We start from the raw sequence: 25398 nt of genomic DNA, 5'->3' as shown, positions 1-25398 counted from the left end.
ATTGGCGCTCCGCGGAATATGGGCTTCAAGTTTGCCGTAGTATTTTAAAATACAATAATATGAGAATACATACAATATTCTTGGATACAGTGAAATAATGTATAACTTTTTAAAGGATTTATGGAAAAGATGCGTAATTAATAAAATAACACAATGCATTTTTCGGAACTGGCGGACAAGAACGAACATGAATAACCATCCCCTTACAACGTGGAGCCTAGTTACAAAGGCTGCCTTAATTTGTATCTTATTTCTGTACAAAAATGAAAAATACCTTTACGCAATATATTTTCATACACATTTTAAACATAAAAGCATAAACATTTGAAAAATCGACACATCGATCGCTAAATTTGTACTTTTTTTTTTTTTTCTTCTTTTTTAACTATATTTTCGGAAGAGCGGCAGACGGCGGCATACAAGAACGAACTTGAAAAAAACATTGTAGTCGATAACTTGAAGGGGAGTTTCAAAAGCTGCCTTTTTATCATATTTCTGCACAGAAATAAAAATACCCTATTCGTAGTACATTTTCATACACATTTTAAACATAAAAGCATAAACATTTATAAAATCGACACATCGATCGCTAATTTGCACTTTTTTTAAATCGATATTTTCGGAAGAGCGGCAGGCGGCGGCTTACAAGAAAGAACATGAAAAAACATCGTATTTGATAACGAGAACGGCTATTTCAAAAGCTGCCTTTGTATCATATTTCTGTACAGAAATAAAAATGCCTTTCACGTAATACATTTTCATACACATTTTAAACAAAAGCATGAACATTTATGAATCGACATCGTAGTCGATAAAACTTGAAGCGGAGTTTCAAAAGCTGCCTTTTTATCATATTTCTGCACAGAAATAAAAATACCTATTCGTAGACATTTTCATACACATTTTAAACATAAAAGCATAAACATTTATAAAATCGACACATCGATCGCTAATTTGCACTTTTTTTAAATCGATATTTTCGGAAGAGCGCCAGGCGGCGGCTTACAAGAAAGAACATGAAAAAACATCGTATTTGATAACGTGAAGGGCAGTTTCAAAAGCTGCCTTTGTATCATATTTCTGTACAGAAATAATAATGCCTTTCACGTAATACATTTTCATACCACCTTTTAAACAAAAGCATGAACATTTATGAATCGACACATACATAGCTAAATTTGCACTTATGTAACTCTATATTTTCTTTGGCATAGAACAGCGTCAGAGACATATATTTTACCCTAATACCTACGTAATAACTCTCCATAAAATTTGTTTAATATAATTTGCATAAACCTTTCTGGTCTGAACGGCATTTTCTACATATGTATGAACTCGTTAGACAACGGCGCTAGCGGCGCTTGTTAACTGAAATTTGTGCCATAAAGATACCTTTAAATGCTTATTTTTTTTTTAATGAATATTTTTGACGACCGCCGTAAAACCGATTCGCCGTTGAGTGATTGCGCCGTTAAACCGCGGGCCGCTGTATAATATATATATATATATATATATATACTATATATATATATAATATATTATATATATATATATATAATATATATATATATTATATATATATATATATATATATATATTATACATGTATGTATATATATGTATACATATGTGTATATGTATGATTATTATATATATGTGTATACATGTGTATGTGTATGTATAAGTAATATATATATATATATAATATATATATATATATATATATATATATATATATATATATATATATATATATATATATAGTAGGCGCCGGAAAGTCTTTACACCCCAGTGCAATTTAGGCAAACGCATACACACGCGCACCTTTTTCGACCTGTAAAGGAATGCAAAAATTTAGTTAAGATATTGAAATGGTGTGTCAGTTTACCTTAGACTTTATAGTATGTGGTAGCACCAAATTTGTTCTCTTTAGCTGCCTTCAGCCATCAGGGAACACTTTCAATAAGGTGCTGACAGATCTCTGGTTCGATACTGTTCCAAGCAGCGATGATGGCGGCTTTGAGTTTCTCAATATTGGAGCAGTCAACCTTCTGCAAACGTTGTTTAATGATCGACCACAGATTCTCAATGGGACTAAAATCAGGGGAATTAGGGGGCCAGTCACTTAAAAGCTCTACACCAAAACCCTGCAATCAGTTCCTAATCAATGGCGTTGTGTGGCACCGTGTGCCGTCTTGCTGAAGAATTGAAGCAATGGACACAAAAGCAGAATGGGTCATGAGAGAATTTGAGATGCTTCGTTAGGGATCTCAGTTCGGGTCTAGTCACAAGGTGAATGGATCCCGAAGAAATGTGTGAAACCAGAGTAAACAGTTTTGTCAGGAAAAGTCGACGAAAACAGAATCATATGAAAAGTAAGGCATACAAAATACGAGGTCTGACTGTACCTATTTAAGGTAGAAATCCGAGGTCTGACTGTACCTATTAAAGGTAGAAATCTGAAATCTGACTGTACCTATTAAAGGTAGAAATCTGAGGTCTGACTGTACCTATTAAAGGTAAAGTGAAATTATACAAAATAACTTTTAAAAAATTCTATAAAAAAAAATAACATGCCATATAAAAATAATGAAACATTAAAATACCTGGTATGGTGCCTCTTCTGAACAACAATAAATGTAATGGCTGGCTGGTAATCTGCCTGAAGTTCTGTGCAAGCTTTTCGCATTTCCTTTAACTCAAATGACAAAACTTCCAAAAACTGCGACTCACTCACTCCATCCCGATACATGACAATTCTTTCTGGCTTTCGTTTTGTGAATCGGTAGAAGGCTTTTAGTAGGTTTCTGAAAATAGAAAAGAAAATTCATGGTACAGTAACAGGGCACAGATGAAGATCTTGATCAAGTGTTAATAGTGCAAAAACTATTTGCAACATAAAGGTGTGGAGAGAATTCAAATGATCTACACTTATAACTTGAATAATTTTTGTAATTACATACAGTCGACTCTCGGCTATTTGCAGTTCAGAATTCACGGCTACACCTATTTGCGCAGTTTCATGTTTTTTCCATAACTAAATACATTTTCTATGATAAAAATTATTTTCTAATTTTCAAATATTAATATTATAGTAAACAGCAACTATCAATAAATTTTTATTTTCAAGGCATATCAATTATTAACCCCAACGGTCTGGGCTAATATATGCTAATCCATACTCCATGACCAGGCTAAATTTTAGGATGGCCAATCATTGGAAAGAGGAAGATATGGGATCACATGGTGTAAGAAAAAAAAAATCTACAAAAAAGTCTACCTTCTTCCATGGGAAGTTGTAAGTGAATATTTTCCACTCCTTGCAGGCCTCTTTTTCCTTATGACAGTCCCACCCTTTGTAGGCTTCTTTTTCCCTATGACAGTCTCGCCCCTTGCAGGCCTTTTTTCCCTATGACTGTCTCACCCGTTGCAGGCCTCTTTTTTTCCCTATGACAGTCGTAAAAATTATGCTAATTTTACAAAGTTAAAAGCATAATTTCTAATATTTTTCTCATTTTGTCCAGTTTAAATTACAGCTCAAACAATATCATAAAAGTAAGAAATAAAACTGGGAACAAATTCCTAGCATATTTATTGTAAAATATTTACACAATATCATAAAAGTAAGAAATAAAACTGAGAACAAATTCCTAGCATATTTATTGTAAAATATTTACACAATATCATAAAAGTAAGAAATAAAACTGAGAACAAATTCCTAGCATATTTATTGTAAAATATTTACAACACATCATTGGATGGGAATTTGCGATGACATTCACCCTTACTACCTCAGGAAGCCTGAAGGCTTCTCAGCTCACTCACTCTCTTATAGGGTGATATGAAGAGTCGCCAATAGTGATATATGGAACTAGGAACATTTTTCCTGCAAAAACCGTTCAAACTGTATGGCGCCAAATCTTGATCATATATCTACAATAGCTGTCCACTGCCCTGAACCTATATTTGATCATGTATATATGACACCAAAGCTGTGGGGATGAAGGTACTGTATACAGTACTACTGAAATTCCCAGTATTTGCCAATGTACTGTACAAAGGAAATGGGTCTGCTTCAATACTGCACAAGAGAAAATGGTTGTACTTGTAACTAGGGGTCACTTGAATAGTTTTCATACTTAACTGTACCACATTTTTTTTTAAAGGTGTTTAAAGATGACTTTGAAATGAGTTTTAAAGGTATTTTAAGATGACTTTGAAATTATATAAGTGTTTTACATAATTATAATTTAAGGTATATTCTGTGTGAGATGATAGTTTAAGGACCTTAGAGAAAATGAATGTACTTGAAAACATGTCCTTACTCCTAAAGTGAGCTTCAAGCCCTTACTCCTAAGTAAGCTAAGTACAGTTCAGTCCCAAAAATTGCATGATCGGATTGTGCGATTCCCCTTTTATGTGGTCGTTAGTTCTCAAAAATAGATTTTCTGTATCTGCAAGGCTGTTCAAAGTCTGCGAGTCAGGCACCGCAAACATATAAAATCTATTGTCTTTTCAAGTATTTTGGGGGGTGGGTACACTGGTATCTGAGAGTTAAATACGAAGGAAAGACCAACTTCCATTTTAGCAGCAGTCGACAAATTGAAATCCGTCATTGCTGAACATATAGTAGGAATTTTTTTGTCTAGGTTAAATTTAAACTTTACAAGAAACTGTCATTTTAAGTTGAATTTTGAATTTATATAAATTCTTTGAAAGAAATTGTAATTTCATATCAAATTCTGAATTTTCATCAGTTCTTTTTTATCATAGAATAAATTTAGATGAAAACGATTACTGTGGTACCTCGTTTCTCAAACATTTTTTGTCAAACTTTCCATTTTTCGAACAAAATTTTCAAGAAAATTTTGTATCTTTTGACGAACGAATGCTCGTACTTCAAACTGACTGATTATCCAGTTTATACTTTTATTCGACGGCCTACCGGGTCTTACAAGTTAAACTGTATTCATTTTTTTTTTTACAATATATAGTACAATGATAACAATATTCGTCAAATTAAAAAAAATATAAAGTATTTAATATAAAATTTAGCTTACAATATAACATTTAGCATAAAAGATGTATAAAATTGTACGTAACCGAGGTGACGTCACCCCCTCGCTGACTTGAGCCTGAACGAGGGAGCATTGATATGTTGAGGAGAGAAGGAGAAGAGAGTTAAAATATTACTGTATATATGTATATAAAAGCAATAGCAATTCACATAAAAAGGGAATTTCCAAATAAATTTAACGTAATGATAAAATATGAAAATAATTAAATGCAATACAGAAAAAAGTCTTAATTAAGCCAGTGTTCGGTGCGCTGAGTGAGACGGTCTATTTGAACAATATTAACAAAATAGTAAATGAAAGAACAAAGCTTTTTCACAATAAAATTTAGCACAAATGATTAACAAAATCATTCATCATTGCGGTGATACACAGATAACTTGAGGTAGAGGGAGGGAGTGTTTATATTTTTGAGGAATGATGAATTAATGATTTAAAGTTATTGTACGTCATGGTATTGTTGAGGAGAGAAGAAACAATAAAACCTTTACTTTAATATTTAAGTAAAAGCAGTACCAATTAATATAAAAAATAAAATTTTTTACAACACGGGGGACGTGATGTCCAGCATTATTACAGCCGCATCGCCAAGGGAACACCGTGCAGCATCATCACAGCCAACAAGACGTTCCAGCAGAATAACCAGCAGGAATTCGAACAACAACGGAATCACCTAGTTGGGCTGTTGAGCGCTTCCTTCATTTGTGTTCGTCACAGTGGAATAATTGTCCTATTCAGAAGTTTACTTCGAAAGATTTTTAAATTCATAATGTTCACTTTGCTGAGGATGAACCTGGTGCAGGGTTCGAAAGCTATTATCATTAAACACTTTATATACTTCACATGCGATATTATTGTGGACCTGCAATCAAATATAACAATGATAAAATATGAGAACAATCAATGCAATACAGAAAAAAAATATAAAATAAAAAGTCTCAATTCAGCCAGTGTTTCGTGCGCCAAGTGAGCCGGTCTACTAGTTGATCAATATTAACTAAAGAGTAAATGAAATAACAAAGCTTTTTACAATAAAATTTAATGCAAATGAGTAACAAAATCATTCGTCACTGCGGTGATACACAACTAGCTTGAGGTAGAGGGAGGGAATGTATATATTTTTGAAGAATAATGAATGAATGATTTCAAGTTATAATGCGTCGTGGTATTGTTGAGGAGAGAAGAAACAGTCAAATTTTTACTATGAATATGTAAGTAAAAGCAGTATCAAATCACATAAAATGACAAACTTTCTAAGACAATTTGTATTTTTCATAGCTACAAACCTGAGGTCTTAACATTAAGATAATTTCTAGCGCCTTGCTGGATCCAGTAAAAAAGCACATGAAAGCAAGGAATCTTGCGGTATCTGGCAACGCATGCGTAGATCGGGTGAAGAGTGGTCAAACACCGATCATCTACTTGAGTCTTTCCCAACTCAGGATGACTTAACAAAAAGAGGGGTGGCTAGAGGCGGGCAGTATATGTTAAGACCTCAGGTTTGTAGCTATGAAAAATACAAAATGTCTTAGAAAATTTGTCATTTGTTCATACGTGAACAAACCCTCGGTCTTAACAATAGGATAGACTCATACTTGGAGGGAGGTATAAGACATCCTAGACCAGCTGGGGGCCTACCCGCCAGTTCAGCTCTCAAAAGAAATAGTTCTCAGAGAGGGATTGAAGCCTGTTGAGAAGCTAGATACACTAAAATCTAACCACTCAGAACCTGAGTGATGTACAATGATATATGGGATAACCATTATATAGGGAACCAAAGAGAAACTTTGACTGTCCAAAAATAAACCAGGGCACTAGGGTTTGTAGTACTCCCGACTCCTCCTTGCTCAGGAGCGGAGCCCATGGTACTAAATAGTGGGTAAGATATTGTGTATACTGCACGACCACACTACCTGTATGACTACCTCACTCACCTGCATCAGACCAGTCCAGCAAATGACGTGTCAATTCCTTAAACCGCCCGAAGGAAGAAGGAAAGGTACAAGAGAAAGGAGGCCAACCAACTCACTCATTCTCTCATCCACACAATCATCTTAGGTAAGATACAAAACTGCCCCATTAAGGGCAACTATGAGTTACACAACCTGTTGGGCAGCCACCACAGGACCCAGGGAAAATGTGTCCATAGATCTGTGGGCAACATCCTTAAGATAGAAGGAGGTGAACGTGGACTGGCGTAACCAAGTAGTACCAGCGCTCAGCACTCTAGGTACAGCCAAGTTCTTTTCAAGTATGCCTGTCTGATGGCTTCCCGTATCCAAAAAAGAGATAGTATTCTTAGACACCTCTTTCTTTGTACAGCCTGTACTGACAAAAAGTCTGCGGCAGCCTGGTCTACGGTGCCGAGTCCTTCTAAGATAGTAACGCAGGGCCCAGACAGGGCACAACAAAAGCTCTTGAGCATCACCACCCACAAAGTCAGTCAGTGATGGAATGGAAAACGAAGCGAACCTGTCGTCATGCACCAAGGGATTTTGGGTCGTGACCACGAATTCCGGAACAAATTCGAAGGACACTTACTTCCAAACCCTGGTGTGCTTCAACTCATAACTCAGACTGTGGAGCTCTCCTACCCTTTTGGAAGATGCCAAAACCAAAAGGAAAACTGTCTTGAGCGTCAGGTTCCTATCAGATGAGCTTTGCAAGGGCTCATATGGACTCTTAGTCAAGCTCTTAAGCACCAAGGACACATCCCACGTTGGGGGCTTGAGCTCTCTAGGAGAAGAAGACTGCTCAAACCCTTCAACTAGCAGGGAAAGTTCCCAGGAGGAGATGTCGATACCCTTCAGGCATAACAGCAAAATCAGAGCCGCCCTGTAGCCTCTAATAGCAGACACGGACAAACTTTTCTTATCTCTGAGGAGGAAGGTTAAAAGTCTGCTATTCGCTGAATAGAGGTCACGAGTGGAGAAAAACCCCGTTTACAACACCAATCACAGTAATCGCCCATTTGCCTTGGTAAACTGCGGAGGTTGACTTCCTAAGACTGCTGGGCATGTGCCCAGCTGATTTCTGAGAAAAGCCTCTATCTCGGAGGAGATAGTCGATAGCCTCCAACCATGAAGAGACAGGGATTCTACTGACTGGTGGAACCTTTCTGCATGGGGCTGACACAGGAGATGCCGCCACGGAGGAATCTCCGACAACAATGATAGCGAATCTGGAAACCATTCCGGCTGAGGCCACAGAGGGGCTACCAGAGTCATTCTGAGACCCTGTGAACCCAACAGCCTGTTCAGAACCTGACGGATCAAACAAAACAGAGGAAAGGCATACACCTCCAGGTTGTCCCAGGGATGTTGGAATGCGTCTTCTACCAATGCCAAGGGATCTGGGACCACTGAACAGAACACCTCCAGCTTCCTGTTGTAAAGTGTCTCAAAAAGGTCCAGCATGGGTCTCCCCCAAATCTGGAAAAGCCTGTCCGCCACTTGATGAAGGGACCTCTCTGTGCCTAAGATCTGATCTTAGGGACTAAGTTTGTCTGCAACCACATTCCACTTCCCTGGGATATACCTGGCTGAGAGCTCTACCGAATTGCTGATTGCCCACTGGTGAGGCTCGACGGTCAAGGCATGAAGTTGCTGAGAAACTAGGCCTCCCTGTTTGTTCACGTAGGCTACCACCGTGGTGTTGTCCAACATGAGAATGACAGAGTGACCCTCTACCATCCCCCGAAACACCTTCAGACCCAGGAAAGCCGCCTTCAACTCCAAGACGTTGATATGCTGCTGCTTGTCCTCAAAACCCCAAACCCCCGAAGCGATGAGGCCGCCTAAGTGCGCGCCCCAACCTGCGAGGGAGGCGTCCGAGAAGAGAAGGAAGTCCGGAGGGAGAGAACGCAGAGGGACGCCCTTCAATAGATTCTGGTCGTCCAACCACCAACGAAGGTTTTCTCTCACTTTCAAAGACAGTGGGACAATAAACAGGGGAGAGTCCCCCGCTGGAGACCAGAATTCCCCTAGTCTCCATTGCAGAGACCGAAGATGAAGACGCTCATGAGTGAACAGCTTCTCCAGGGATGATAACACTCCCAGAAGAACCTGCCACTGATGAGCTGACTGATACGACTTTGAAAGGAAGTTGCGCGCCACAGCCCGCAACTTCTCCAATCTCTGATCCGACGGGAAAACTCTTGCCCCTGTCGTATCAATGACCATGCCCAGGTAGAGAATCCTCTGAGTGGGTACGAGGTTCGACTTTTCCTGGTTGACTAATATGCCCAGGTCCAGGCAGAACTGAAGAAGACGATCCCTGTCTTACAGCAGCTTCTCCCTGGAAACTGCCAAGACTAACCAATTGCCGAGGTATCTCAGCAAATGGATCCCCTGAGCATGGGCCCAACTTGACACAAGAGAGAAGACCCTTGTGAACACTTGAGGAGCTGTCGTCAACCCAAAGCACAAGACTTTGAACTCGAAGATCTTGTCCGCCAGAGAGAAGCGAAGGAACTTCCTGGACGTGGGATGAACAGGGATTTGGAAGTATGTGTCCTGCAAGTCTATTGACAGCATGAAGTCGCCTTCCCTCACGGCTGCCAACACCGAGGGGGGGTCTCCATCTTGAACCGTGTCTTCCTGATGAAACGATTCAAGGTGGATAAGTCGATCACAGGCCTCCATCCTCACGACGTCTTGGGCACCAAGAAGATGTGACTGTAAAACCCCGGGGACGGACGCACTACTTCCGCTATCGCATCCTTGTCCAGCATTTTCTGCACTTCCTCCTGAAGAGCCAAGAACTTTAGAGAATCTGGGGGATACGTCTTCCAGAGCTGCGGCTTGTCCAACAGAGGAGGAGTGAAGTCGAATGGCAAGAGGTATCCCACCCGAAGGACATCTACCACCCACTTCTCCGCCCCATAACCCTGCCACTTGGCCCAATGGCCAGCCAGGCACCCCACCATCCGTGGCGCAGGAGAGGGAGAGGCGCCCAACCTACCGACGGCCACTTTGACCTCTGCCCCTGGGCTGGGGCCTCTTCTTGGTTTAAGAGAAAGAGAGCGAAAGGGGCGCTGATCCTGAGACTTGGGCTGTGTCAAACGGGAAGGCACTGCCAAACTCGAGGTCCTCAATGGCCTACCAGGCAACGATCTCCTGGAGTGCTGCTGAACCGGGGGCGGAGGGGGGCCAGACGTCTCCGGGGGCGGGACTCTGATTTAGACATGGCTTGGTGCATCAGTCGGTCCTTGGTGTCAGCCCGACATCGGTCTATCGCATTTTCGAGTTCTGTCCGTGGAAACAAAAATTGAGACTCCAACAGATCACCGTTCCTCAAGGCCAGCAAAGACTCGGTGTCGAGCGACCTCTCCATCCTAGACAAAGCTGCGTCCCTCCTATCCAGAAGAAGATTAGCCCATAAATTGGCACTGAGGTGAGCCAAATAAGAACATGCCTTGGCCCCCGGACTGCAAAAGACTGGCAAGCGAGGCGGCACTCACCAACCCATCAGGGACCTGAAAGAAGCTATCTTGGCAATCACCACAGACCAGAGGTCCAGCCAAGAAACCGTCTGCAACATGGAAGCCGCCGTAGGTTCCAAAGCTAAGGCGTCTTGCAGAGATAAGGACAGAGCCACTGACCTCACCTGTTCCAAAGTCAAACCTGGCTTCAGGCGAATGACATCTGGGTTAAGGTGGCGTGGAGCCTCTAGAGCGAAGTGAACCGTCCCGGTCAGAAACAGAAGCTTTAACCTTCTGCAAGACTGACTGAACGTGCCCTGACAACGGCAGCTGGAGAGATGATTTGGGGTCCTAAGAAGCTCCCACCAACGCTTCCAAGCAAGGAGGAGTGTAAGACGACCGAGCCTGAGTCCTACCATAATGATAAAACATGAAAACAAATGAAATACAACATTTTTTTTTTAAAAAGCTTGCTTGAGTCAGTGTTCAAAGCGCAGAGTGAGACGACGACGACGAGAGAGAGAGAGAGAGAGAGAGAGAGAGAGAGAGAGAGAGAGAGAGAGAGGAACAGCTCTGCTTCCCACTGACTTATAAACTGATCTGGGATGATAATTCGCCCATTTCTTTCACTTACACTCGATCTGCCCAAATCACTTTTATTTTTGTTATGGTACAATACCAATCTAGTGACAATGGCTTTTGACAAATTTTTACTACTGTAAAAGTAACTCAGCTCTGTAATAGTAACTCAGCTCTGTAATAAACAAACTGGCTCCGCTTTCAGCTTCTGCATGCCTTCGATTGTTTGTTGAAATGACTTCCTTGTGAAAAGTTATTTTATCTCTCTTTCCTTTTCTTGCATTCTTGACTTATTGCTTATTTGTTTGCAAAACCCTCATGCTTGTTTTTTAAAGGAAATTACTGTATCGTACAGCACACTTGCACCCAGTGGTAGCAGTGTTACGTGTTCATCATCCTGGGTGTAATTTTAACTTTTATAAGTTATTAAAACCTTCTTAATGTTTTATTTATCCATAGGAACAATTTCATATTAGAAAAAATTACAGTATAGTAAATAGAAAGTATTGAAAATGGGTAATATAAAAAAAAAAGTTTGACTGGTTAAGTTGCCGTTTGCCTAGGCCCTAAAGGAATTATTCCCATAAGGTATGTGTATTAAAATCTACGATTTTCCAGTTCTGCGAGGCCATGGATTGACCAAATTCTTGCATAATTGGGGACCATACATATCAACACAAAAATCCCTATAAAAATTTTTGGGACTTAAAATTATAATTTAAATACACCTTAAATAATTCTTAATTATATATTCTACCGAAACATCACACCAGCATAAAATATAACTATTTATACAGGACCTTCAACCTTAAATTTACAAAAAGAAATTATCATTCAATGAAATACTTCACACATCCTATCTAATAACAGCTATATCATAAACTGAGAAGAGGTGTACAAAAACAACTGTCAAGAAATGGAAAATGCCTAATACTTACTTGGTCATTTCACGGATTTTCTGGATCATTTCTGTGCGATGCATCTGATGTCTCACTTCTACAGCATATTTTGAAGCATACCTGTCCAATGAGCCAAGTACTGCTGCTAATGATGGTGTAACCTTATCACCAGCTTGAGGATGATTTACATCTGCTCCCATTATCATTACAGGAGTTGTGAAAACCTGGTGGCAGCACAAAAAGGATAAGTTAGAAGGAATGGAATCAAAACCTCAATGCAGCAGGCAAGAAATGGAAAACACTTAGGAAATTACTGGAGAGAAAATACAAGAAAGGGATGCTAGTACATGAAAAAGAAGTAAAAGTTTGGGAGAAAATAATAGTGGAATGCTTGAGGCAGTATTTCAAAAATCATCTGAAGTAAAAGAATATAACCTAGATGTTGCTGTTGGAAATACCATATATACTCGCATATCATGCGACTTTTGAAGCCCTAATTTTGGAGATAATTTTAAGGGGGTCACATCTTACATGAGGGATAAAATTTGAGTATGTGATAATCACATACAGTATTAGTATCATATGATAAAATACATACATAATAGATATGATGTGATAATCACATACAGTATTAGTATCATATGATAAAATACATACATAATAGATATGCATCTTTTCCATGGATATTTTAAAAAGTTTTGTTTTACTTCACTGCATCCAATAATATTATATGTATTTTCATATTACTATTTGTTTGTATTATAAAATACAAAAAATGCAATCAATGTTATATTTTGGAAATCAGCTGAGGGTGATTGCAAATTAAGTTTGTTATGCTGTGTTGAACTCAAATCAGAGTGACTTCCTTGCCTTTAGTTAGCGCAAATGAACCTCAAGATACTCCTATTTTTATGAGACAAGGTTATTTTACATTATACAAAGTGTTGTCAAGTGGAAATATAACTTGAAAACATATCGTTTGTGAACGAAATTTAGTTATTATTTCATTAGTAGATGTCGCTGAGGGCATGTTTAATGTGTAAACAAAAATTAACATACCGTTCGATATTTTCACTTTATCTCATCAGAATACTACGACCTTCACGTATTTATCTTTTATTGGAGTGAAAATAGTTTGCGAAAGTTTTATCAACATTGCCGATGCAAAATAATAGTCGTTATCGTATCAACATTCTTTCCTCAACTTCAGCTAAAACTTACAGATTAAGTTTAGCAGTATACACCACCCTTGCCGATCTTTTATCCATAGCAAGTAAGGCTATAATACTATTACGTATCGTGCATCAGCAACAAGGATATAACTCCTGTAAACTTATGCCATCAAACACAACCGCAGATAAAATTGAGAGAAAATGATTTTGATCAAAATTTCAGGTCTTGAAAGAACACATTTTACTGTTGTTTTCACGCCGATAAAAGATAAGTAATGTAACGGTAAAGTTCGTACTACGATGAAATAAAGTGAAAATAGTGAAAGGAATCACATAATATTTTTACACAATAAACATGCCCACAACACTTAATATTTTGACTTAAAAACACGCTGTATAATGACAAATTACCTTGTCTCATATAAGTAGAGTATCTAGATATTTTACACTAACTAGAAGAAAGGCAATTCGCTCCGAAATGAGTTAAATATGGAGAAATAAACTCATATTCGCCATCAGCTGAATTCCAAAAAAAACAATGACCGCTTTGTTAGTATTTTATGCAACAATAATATGAGAATACATACAATATTATTGGATACTGTAATGTATAACTTTTTAAAGAATCAGAAAAGATGCACATTCATTGTGTATATTTCGTAAATATACGTAGCCGTTAGCAGCCTGACATCGCTCAATTAGGTATGTCGATGTCGGTCAGAATCCGATTCCCGTTTCATGTCCAATTCGTTATCTTTTTTATTTATTTATTTTTTTTTTTGCTATGTCATTGTCAGAATGCATTGAAACTCCAAAATTGGCTTATATTAATAAATTACTAAATTATATCATATAATATGTAGTATACAGTATACTGAAGGCTAGGCTACTGTATTTGTATATATACGATATATGTACCACGATATCATCATCGTCGTATAGGCAAGGCTAACTTGTTAAATGTTATTCAATTTCTCCTAGTACTGAATCATCATAAGCCAATGTGCATTGACCCTGGAGAATTAGCTGAAATTAATGCTGTGTAGTGTAGGCTAGGCTACCCTATATGTAAAGATGGTACTGATTACCCTAGTCTAGGCTACGCTAGCGTAATATTCTTATGGTAAATTAACATGGGCCGACTTACACCCAAATCGATTTATGACTGGTTGTTCGTAACCAATTGTGGTAGTAAGTCGACTACTACCTGTAATGTAAAAATATATCAGTCCTATTCTCATTAACGTCATTTGTAACGTAACTATGGTAATTTTTTACTATTGTACGATGTTTAAAAGGCAAGCAAAAAGGCTGTTTTTATCGGATTGGTTGTTGACAGCAAATCAGCTGTTTCTGGCTGTATGCCTTTTCCAGACAAGTATATCATTACTACCGATACTTTTTGCATTCTCTTTTATGCATTTTCCAAACAAGTATATCATTACTACCGATACTTTTTGCATTCTCTTTTACTTTTTTAAACTTAACTAGATGACGGGATAGATTAAGAAATGGAGGAAAAGGGGTTAACGTAACTAAGAAATTGAATAGATAATGAGGAGGAAAAGAGGTTAGTCTATTGTTAATTTTTGGTCTCGTAAATTTAACTCGCATGATACGTGAGATACGTGATAAAATAATTTTTTGAGGGAGAAAATTTAAGGGTCGCATGATATGCGAGATTGAGTGTTTGCGAGTATATACGGTACATAAAGAAGAAAACCACAAGGAAGACGGATTAACAAGCATAGGAGAACCAGAAACCAATGAGTTGACCATAATATGAGTCCCATTAGATAAAGGAACAAAAACAAATAATAAATTGCTGAAGGAAAAGATGAACTAGATTGTTTAAATCAGTACAGTGGGACCTCAACTTAATGGGCAGTTGGGGGTCTGCCATTCTGGTATGTAAAACCAAAAATCTAAAAGTTACACATACTATTGGAAAAAAATTCAACACAATACAGTGCCCTGGAGCAACTTTAGCTTCTAGGAACAGCTATTCCACATAAAACAACTAATATTTTGACATTTTTATAAAGTCTGCAATATTAGCATTTCCCGACGTATTCAGTTTCAGATATATACCTACAAAATGAATTGTTTCTAAACATACCAAAAATACAGTATGTATTGTACAGTTTAACTTTAGGGGCATGCTGACCACAGATTTTTGAGGATATTGATTGTTAGTTATTGATGAATTTGGACTAATGTTTAAATAAATGTCACTTAAGGTATTATTGACAAAATAAATATATATACAGGCAGTCCCCGCGTTACGACGGGGGTTCCGTTCTTGAGACAAAATTAATATATATACAGGCAGTCCCCGGGTTACGACGGGGGTTCCATTCTTGAGACGTGTTGTAACCCGAAAATCATCGTAAGCCGGAACATCATAAAAAATACTAAGAAAACCTTACTTATAATGCTTTGGGTGCATTGAAAACTATGTAAACTGCATTCTAATTGCATTTTTCATAAAAAAACCTTCAAATAAAAAAGCGCCTTAACCTCGGAACGTCATAGGCCGAACCCGACGTAACCCGGGGACTGCCTGTATATATATTTTTTCAGATATTTCTTCACCACATTTACTGGCTTATGAGCGGCACTGACCAAAATTTTGCCGTAAAATTTCTGAATGACTTTTAGATGGAAGTGAGAAATATACTTTACTTCCTACTCAAATATACATTATTACAATAAAAAAAATGACTCTTAACAAATATCAGAGTACAGAGTTAATAGTACAGCAATATGAGAGAGAGAGAGAGAGAGAGAGAGAGAGAGAGAGAGAGAGAGAAACTGTGGTTTTTACACTTAAGCCTAGGCACAGTTTAAACATATTTTTTAAGTAAAATATTTCACTGATATTTTTGCTGTTGTTTTTTTATTAGAGAGGAGAGAGAGAGAGAGAGAGAGAGAGAGAGAGAGAGAGAGAGAGAGAGAGAGAGAGAGAGAGAGAGAGAGAGAGAGAGAGAGAGAGAATGGGCACCATGGGCTTGGACGGTAATGTTAGGCAATTGCCCCATGTTTATATGAAATTCAGATTTAAATATGTTTTACAGTGATTACAAACATCAACAGTGATGAAAACTAATAAAATATTCTCTTGTGTACTGTTATAACACGTATCACAATCATAGTCAGGTAAACTTGAAAAGAATTATGGTAAAAAAATTTTTTTTTTTTTTTTTTAATCTTTAAGGTACAATAACAGGTATTTTCATATTTTCATTAAAAGGATGTGTACAGTATGGTGCTGACATGAGAGAGAGAGAGAGAGAGAGAGAGAGAGAGGAGAGAGAGAGAGAGAGAGAGAGAGAGAGAGAAAATGATAAGATATTATTTACTTTACTAATTACGGTACTGTACTATAACGTTAACCCTCTTACGCCAAAGGGGTATAATAAAAATCATCTCCCGTATGCAGACGGGGTCTCGATGTGAGCGCTGAAGCGCGAAAAATATTTTTTTCAAAAAATCACAGTGCGCTTAGTTTCTAAGATTAAGAGTTCATTTTTGGCTCCTTTTTTTGTCATTGCCTGAAGTTTAGTATGCAACCATCAGAAATTAAAAAAAAAAAAAAAAATCATTATCATATATAAATAATGCGATATATAATAGCGCAAAAACGAAATTTCATATATAATTGTATTCATATTGCGCTGTGAGCAAAACAGTTAAAGCTAGCGAGTTAATTTTTTTTTTTGTATTGTACACTAAATTGCGATCCTTTTGGTATATAACACATTGTAAAACAATCAAAGCAACACAGAGAAAATATTATCACAAAATGATGCACGAATTCGTAACGCACGGACGTAAAAAATGTTTTTTTTTTCTAAAGTTCACCATAAATCTAAATATTGTTCTAGAGACTTCCAATTTGTTTCAAAATGAAGATAAATGATTGAATATTTCTATACTGTAAGAGTTTTAGCTTACAATTGCATTTTTCGACCATTTCGGACAAGTTAAAGTTGACCAAATGTCAAATTTTTTTTATAAATATTTTTTATATGCAAATATTTCGAAAATGAGAAAAGCTACAACCTTCAAATATTTTTAGTTTTATTCTACATGAAATTGCGCACATTTTCATATACAAAACTCTATGAAAATGATATTGTTATGATACAATAAAGTTTTATACATACTTACCTGGCAGATATATACTTAGCTATTGACTCCATCGCACCGACAGAATTTCGAATTTCGCGTACACGCTACAGGTAGGTCAGGTGATCAACTGCGCTGCGTTTTCCATCATATTTTTCTAAACCATCTGTCTCCTGAGGGGAGGATGGTTGGGCATTAATTGTATATATATGCCAGGTAAAGTATGTATAAAACTTTATTGTATCATAACAATATCATTTTTATACATTCAACTTACCGTCAGATATATACTTAGCTGATTCACACATTGGAGAGGGTAAAAGACAGCTAATAACTGATTTAAACAGAAATCACAAACATTCGTTGTAGGTAATAATTAAATAAAACCTTGGTTCCTACTGTTTTAGACTGAAGACTTCATGATTAATAACCAGGTAGTCTGCTTAGTCTCAAGAGCCTAGCGAGAATTGATCTATTGCTAAGAGTTCTTGTAGGTCTGCCAAGGGGTCTATCCACTTACTTGGCCGATCCTAGGTTAAGGCTATGTCAAAGGGTTTCCATCCCCTTATATGAAACAAAGTACCTTTTTTTCTAGGAGTTCACAAATACCGATCCCGATCACCTTAACCAATAACCATGTTTATTCTAAGATTGCAAGGAATCATCCCCTAACCCCTTGCAACAACCAAAACAAAAAAACCCAAACACAATTATCTCACATATCACTTAATTACGAACCATATAAATTCAAAATTTAAATTTTTTTGTACAACCCCGCTTTTAGACCCATTCAAGCCTCCTACAGGCAGGAAGCAACGGCCGCCTGTGCGACGTCAAGTGCTCATGCCAGCGAAAAACCGTGTACGTCTCAAAGGGAGGTTCATGCACAGATTTTTAGCAAAGCCTTTAGTACAACTCCGCTTATAAGGCACATTCGCAGTTCCTTACTTAACAAGGCAACGGCCGCCTGTGCGACATCCAGCCCTCATGTAAGAAGGACTTAGACCTAAATCAAAGGTAGTGTTTTCATAAACAAATTTTAATCTTTTCAGTTAAGGATCGTATGCATCTCTTTCCCAGCACTGTATCCGCAGACACAAAAGGACCAAAGAGAGAAGCACTTTTCATAGGTAATCCTAACATCTTTTAAGATAGTGAGATGCGAATACCGAATTGCATCTCCAATAGGTCGCATTAATAATATCCTTCCATAGACATATTCCTTCTGGCAGATAAATGACGTTGCCACAGCTCTTACCTCATGAGCTTTTTACTCGCAGTGACTTATAGGAATCGTCTGCACATACACTGTGAGCTTCCGTAATCACTTCTAACAAAATATTGACACGCATTTTTGGACATTGGGCCTTTTTCGTATCCGCACTGCGCACCATAAACTTTGTTTACATGCCCCGCAGCTCTTTCTTTCTTTTTAAGAGATAACTTAAGAGCTCTAACTGGGCATAAAGTTCTTTCAATTTTTCGTCTCCCACCAAAGTTGAAAGACTTTTTTCACTTCAAAACTCCTTGGCCAGGGTTTTGAAGGGTTTTCATTTTTTGCTAAAAATAAAGTTTGGAAAGCACAGATAGCCGCGTCTCTTTAAAACCCACTCGAGAATCTAGGGCATGGATTTCACTGATTCTCTTAGCGGTAGCTAAGGCTATGAGGAAAATACACTTTCTCGTCCAATCTCTGACGAGGCACGGTCGGAGGTTCAAAACTTTTCTGACGAGAGTAACTTGATACTACATCCAGGTTTCAGCTTGGAGAACTGAGGATATAGATTTAGAGTTTCAAAAACGATCTTATTAAATCGTGTAAATCTTTATCTTCTGGCCAATTCAATTCTCTATTTCTAAAACTGCTGAGAGCATGCTTCGGTATCCTCTTATGGTAGAAACTGAAAAATGAGCTTCCTCTCTAAGAAATAACAGAAAATCTGCTATATTGGTCACAGAGGTATCGGAGGAGGTCAGTTTATTCTTCCATCATCATCATCTGAACACATCCCACTTCGATTGGTATACCCGAATAGTTGACGACCTTTGGGCCCTAGCAATTGCTTTCGAAGCTTTGCTTGAAAAGCCTCTCGCTCTGACCAATCTTTCGATAGTCGAAAGGCAGTCAGAGCGAGAGGCGGGGAGTTTTGATGGTACCTTCTTCGAAGTGGGGGGTTGTTTTGAGAAGATTTTATCCTGTTTGGAAGAGATCTTTGGGTGGTCTACTGTCCTATTCCTGTACCTCTGTGAACCAATCTCGGATGGCCCAAAACGGGGCGATGAGTGATAGTCTCGTCCCTGTTGATGCTACGAATTTTTTTTCATCACTACTCCTAGCACTTGAATGGAGGGAAGGCGTAAGCGTCGAGTCCCGACCACTCCAGGTAGCATGCATCCACCGCTATCGCTCTCGTCTTCGACTGAGGAGCGAAGTTGTCTATCCTTTTTGAAAGGAATGTCCGCAATAAATCTATTTGTGGCCTTCCCCACAGGTTTCCACAGACTTTGACAAAACTTGCTCGTGTAATGTCCACTCCGTGGGGAGAATTTGGTTTGTTCTGCTGAGCCTGTCTGCTCTCACATTCTTTTCTCCTTTCACAAACCTGGTAAGGAGTGTGATGTTCCTCTCCTCTGTCCATAACAGCAGGTCCCTCGTTATCTCGTAAAGGAAGAACGAATGCGTCCCTCCTTGTTTTTTTATATAAGCCAACGCCGTGGTATTGTCTGCGTTGACTTGGATCACTTGATTCTTTACTTCTGATTCAAAGAATCTCAGAGCCAGGAACACTACATATAGTTTGTTTCTTTGGCTTTTATATGCCAGTCCTGTTCTCTCTCCCCCATCTGCCCGACACTTCTTTTGCCCCTAGAGTCGCTCCCCATCCCGGTGTCTCTGAAGCGTCTGAGAACAGGTAGTTTGGGCTCCGAACCTCTAGAGACACTCCCTCGTTCTTTTTTAGCGGAAGCAGCCACTTCAGGTGTTTCTTCGCTTCCATTGTACAGGAAAGTGTCCGACAGACGTCCTTCTTCCCGAAGTCCATCGATTGTTTTTATTTTTTGGAAGAATTGTAGTGGTCCGAAGATGAAGTCTTCCTAGGGACCCAAATTGTTTCTAGGGAAGAAAGAGTACCTAGAAGGCTTAGCCACTCTCTGGCTGAACTCTTTCTCTTTCTTTTAAAGAAAGGACGTGACTTTCTTTGCATCCCTCTCAAAATCCTTTCTTGGGACGGAAAAGCCCGTATCCGAGAATTCATCTGAATCCCCAAATAGACTAAGTCCTGACGGATCATCTGCGATTCCTCGAGATTCACCGAGTAGTCCTAATGAAATTCATCAACTCGAGTGTCTTCCGTAGATCCTCCCAAACATTGTTTCTGGATTTTTGCTCTTTTTAGCCAGTCGTCCCAGATAAAAGAGAGATGTTTATAACCCTCCGCCAGATGTAGCCACCTGGCCACGTTCCGCATCAGTACGTGAATACCTGCGGAGCGTGGAGAGGCCGAAGCACAAGGCCCTGAACTGAAATACCTTTTCCTTGTATCACGAACCTTTAGATACTTCTTTTCGACGATGGGTGAATAGGAACGTGAAAATAGGCATCCTGCAGGTCTAGAGAGAACCATCCAGTCTCCCTTTGCAGGGCTGAAAGCACCGAGGCAGAAGTCTCCATCGAGAAACTTTTCTTTTCTACATAACAAATTCAAGGAGCTCACATCCAAGACTGGTCTCCATCCCCCCGATGCTTTTGGGTACTAAAAAATAGGCGGTTGTAAAACCCCGGGGAGGAAGGATCCTGAACCCTCCTCTTTAGCTTCCTAGTCTTTTCATCGCTATCACCATCTTGAAAAGTGTCTCTCTCAGCACAGGGTCCTTGTACTTCGCCGACAGTTCCCTTTCGGAACTTTCGACAAAGGAGGTTTGTCCTGAAAGGGTATGATGTTAACCCTTTTCCAAGACTGCTAACGTCCAAGTCGCTTTCCTTAGTGCCCAGGCTCCTACAAATTTAAGTTTAGAAGTCTGGCCCCTACAGAAGTTTGGAGGATTTTTGCTGCTACTTTGTTTTCTTAAACCCGAAAGGAAGACCTTCCTCGCTTCTCTGTTCGTCTTCCTTTTTGTTTGGGGGTTTGAGAGGTGGAACCTCTCCGAAAGGGCACTACGGAGTACGACAGTCTTCTTAGCCACTGAAACCACTGGTCCCCTCGCTTTCTTGGTAGATTGAACCAAGAGATCTTGGTCGCTTTTTAAGCCAGCGACTTAACTTCGCAATATCCTTCACCAAGAAAGAAGGAAAAAGATACTCCGATTAGGGGGCATACAACAGGGCTGACCTCTGTGAAGGGGACCACGGCTTTTTTTGGTCAGGATGAACTAAACAACGATCTCTTCTTCACTACTCCCGCACCGAAAAGAAATGTCAATTCTCCTGAACCGTCCTTGACCGTTTTATCCATAACAGGATACTTATGTAGAACTTCGGGTTCCAAATCGTCAGGTTTCTTTCGCCTTTTTGGCCAGCACTCCAAGGGACCAATCCAAGAATTAAAAACCTCTAAAACATGAAAAAGTCCCTTAAGGTACTGATCCATTCCGACATGCTCCAATAAGCCTTCGCTGAATTCAATGCCTGCCTTCCTTGATGCTTCGACTAAGCTAGAAAAATCAGCTTCTGCTGAAGATGGTAGCATAAAGACCCCCATCGCTTCTTCCGTCTTATACCAAATTCCTTTTCTCCCTCAGAGTTTACAAGGAGGAGAGCAGAAAAACTGTTTTCTGAGCCTCCTTCTTCACATTCAACCATTTGTTTAAGATTGAAAGAGCTTTCTTCATTGAAATAGCTGTTTCCAATTTTGAAATACAAGGACGGACTAGGAGTTTTCGTACTCGAAAACAAAGATCTCGGAGAGGAGGAGCTGCTGGGCTTAGGGAATCTCCAAACTCGTTGAAGAAGTAAGACGCTAATACTTGTAATTGGATACGCCCTCATTATTCGGGGTTTCTTCCTCGACAAACGTCTTCCAACTCCATCATGGAAGGGAGAGTGCGTTCTTATATGGGAATCTTTTCCCCTTGGAGGAGATATACTCCTAGAAGGAGAGAGGCTAACCGATCTAGAAGCTCTCTCCTTCTATCCAATAATTTGGTCTCTTGAGATCTTGAAGTAGATGCCTTCGATGTACAAGGTTTTTTGTGAGTTCGATCCCCTTATCCTGAATCGGCTCTTCTTTGCAGGAGAATCGCTATCCGAAGATATTGCATGCCTCAATAAATATCTCCTCCTAGCAACTTCCAGCTCAACTTGCATTCCCTTTAATCAGCTGTTGCCTCGCGCCTGGTTGTCTCCTCGCGTGCGGCTGGCGCCTTGCGCCTGGCTGGCGCATCGCGCCTGGTTGGCGCTTCATGCTCGGTAGTTACTTCTAATACACCTTTCCTACTCGCCAAAAGGTAGTTCTTTATGCATAAATCCATCTTCTTGTCCTGATGTTGGTTTGCGCTTGACCAGATCCTCATGTCTGGCTGGCGCTTCTCTCCTAGCTGACGCTTCGCGCCTGGCTGGCGCCTCGCGTCTGGCTGGCGCCCTCGCGTCCGGTTGGCGCTTCCCGTTCGGTCTGGCGCTTTTTCGCCTGGTTTGTCCTCTCCACGAATTCGTACTGCTTCGTGGGTCTGTGAAAGACCGACTCTTCATCCGACGAGGAAAACTTCTTTCCTAGGAGGTTGATAGTAAGGTGTCCTCGATTTCTTCGGAAGATATTTATCCTTTCTTTCTGGGAGGATCTCTTGAAAGAACCCCGACCAGGGAAGCAATGGACTCCTGCATGTCTTTCAATATCTTAGTCGTTTCCTCTCTTTGATCTAAATGAGAGGATCCTTTCTCCATTCTCGACGACTTTAAGAGGGAGAAGGCAACTTTGCTATCTTATCCTACGTCGGGGAATCCTCTGAAAAACGTTCCGCACTCGAGTTAATCCCAGTCTCTTCCCAGATCCTCTTCAGGGGACGAGAATGATCTCCGCGATCTCCATCCTCTTTTGGGTGACGAATTCTCGATGGACGAAAAAAATTCACGCAGAAAAACGCTTTTTCTAATGCGTTCTTTTGGCAGTCTGGGATGTCACAGAATCTGCCGAAGAGACGTCTGACTGGTGGGGATTCTCCATAACCTCCGTACGGCTTTTGACATTTCTTCTCCTCTGGGCTTGGGAGCTTGAAAGAGGTCTAGGCCTGGGAGCGTTTTGTGAAGCCGTCAGACGCCTCCTCCACTTCACTGGGACATTCACATCACTTTCCACAGCACTCAATTTTTGCTTACCTTCTATTGCAGCCATTTTAACGCTCCATTTTCGTAAGCGCTGCTTTAAGGCTTGCGATTTCCGAAGCAGAATCAGTAGGATCTGCATTAGGAGAAAATCCTGAAACATTAGAAGGAGCATTCATAACGTTAGAAGAGGGTACAAAATTACTCACCATTTCACTCGAAGAAAGAGAGCTAGGCTTGGTTTTGGAAGAGAACTTCCTTAACCGGTCTTTCTCTAACTTCTTCAAATATGAAGTTAAAGACTTCCACCCTCAGCACTCAAACTCTCACATTCACGACAAGTGTTACGATCGAGCATTCATACTTCCTACATATACAGACAGTATGAGGACAACCGAAGCTTTCGGCATCCTCACTTGCACCCTGCATTCACACACACTTCTTACTACACTTCCAGAATCAGACATCATGATGAAAAATCCAAGACAAAATCCAATAACGGTCCACAATAGCGCATGCCAATACAACGATCCAAATACGTCACCAAAGGTCCAAAACGAAAATCAATTGCAATCCAAAAAACGAAATCCAGCCGGAGATACCAACAACGATGTTACCAGTATGGCCGACAGAAAAAATATGATGGAAAACGGGAATGGTTCCTATTCCTGCCACCCAGCGGCAGCGCGGTTGATCACCTGACCTACCTGTAGCGTGTGCGCGAATTTCGAAATTCTGTCGGCGCGACGGAGTCAATAGCTAAGTATATATCTGACAGGTAAGTTGAATGTATAAAAAGCCTAATATGAAACGGAGCAAATATAACGAGAATGCCATGTACGCATTTCGGAGATTTGCGGCGGAGAATCCGCGCACGGAGGGAAGGAAGTTTTTTTTTAAATTCACCATAAATCTAAATATTGTGCTAGACTTCGAATTTGTTTCAAAATGAAGATAAATGACTGAATATAACTAAACTGTAAGAGTTTTAGCTTACAATTTTGTTTTTTGACTATTTCGGTAGTCAAAGTTGACCGAACGAGGTTTTTTTTTATTTATCGTGATTTATATGCAAATATTTCGAAAATGAGAAAAGCAACAACCTTCAATCATTTTTCATTGTATTCTACATTAAATTGCACACATTCTCATATATAAAACTTTATGTAATGGCTAATTTAAAATGGTGCAAACATTACGACAATCGCACGAAAAAATTTTATTTTTTTCTAAAGTTACCACGCGGAAGTAAGGAAAATGTTTTTTTCTCCATAATTCACAATTAATCGAAATATTGTGCTAGAGACTTCCAATTTGTTGCAAAATGAAGGTAAATGATTGAATATTACTTGAATATAAGAGTTTTAGCTTACAATTGTGTTTTTCGACCATTTCGGTAGAGTTAAAGTTGACCAAAGGTTGAAATTTTGGCACTTATCGTTATTTATATGAAAATATTTCAAAACTGATAAAAGCTACATCCATGGGTTGTTTTGAGATGTATTGTGCATGAAATTGCACACATTTCCATATATAAAACTTTATGTAACGGCAAATTTAAAATGGTGCAAACATTACGATAATCGCACGAACAAATTTATCGGAAGAGTTACCGTGCGGACGCAAGGAAAAAGTTTTTTTCATAAATTCACCATAAATCAAAATATTGTGCTAGAGACTTCCAATTTGTTGCAAAATGAAGGTAAATGATTGAATAACACTAGAATATAAGTGTTTTAGCTTACAAGAGCGTTTTTCGACCATTTCGGTAGAGTCAAAGTTGACCGAAGGTTGAAATTTTGGCACTTATCGTTATTTATATGAAAAAATTTCAAAACTGATAAAAGCTACAATCATGAATATTTTT

General features: G+C 39.2%; 1 protein-coding gene across 1 annotated transcript in view; it reads right to left on the bottom strand.

Annotated features, from left to right (window-relative positions):
• The window catches only part of LOC135221883 (protein argonaute-2-like), a 285753-nt gene that overhangs the window by 22769 nt on the left and 237586 nt on the right, over positions 1-25398 (bottom strand). The window contains exons 12-13 of the mRNA XM_064259840.1: positions 12015-12199; positions 2607-2807 (exon numbers count right to left, since the gene is read on the bottom strand). Of these exons, the coding sequence (XP_064115910.1) occupies positions 2607-2807; positions 12015-12199 (386 nt within the window). The remainder of the gene's footprint in view (positions 1-2606; positions 2808-12014; positions 12200-25398) is intronic.

This window comes from Macrobrachium nipponense, chromosome 3 (genome assembly GCF_015104395.2).
Source record: "Macrobrachium nipponense isolate FS-2020 chromosome 3, ASM1510439v2, whole genome shotgun sequence".
In the NCBI taxonomy this organism is placed as follows: domain Eukaryota; kingdom Metazoa; phylum Arthropoda; class Malacostraca; order Decapoda; family Palaemonidae; genus Macrobrachium; species Macrobrachium nipponense.
The sequence above is the reverse complement of the archived record's forward strand: the minus strand, read 5'-3'. Positions and strand labels throughout refer to the sequence as shown.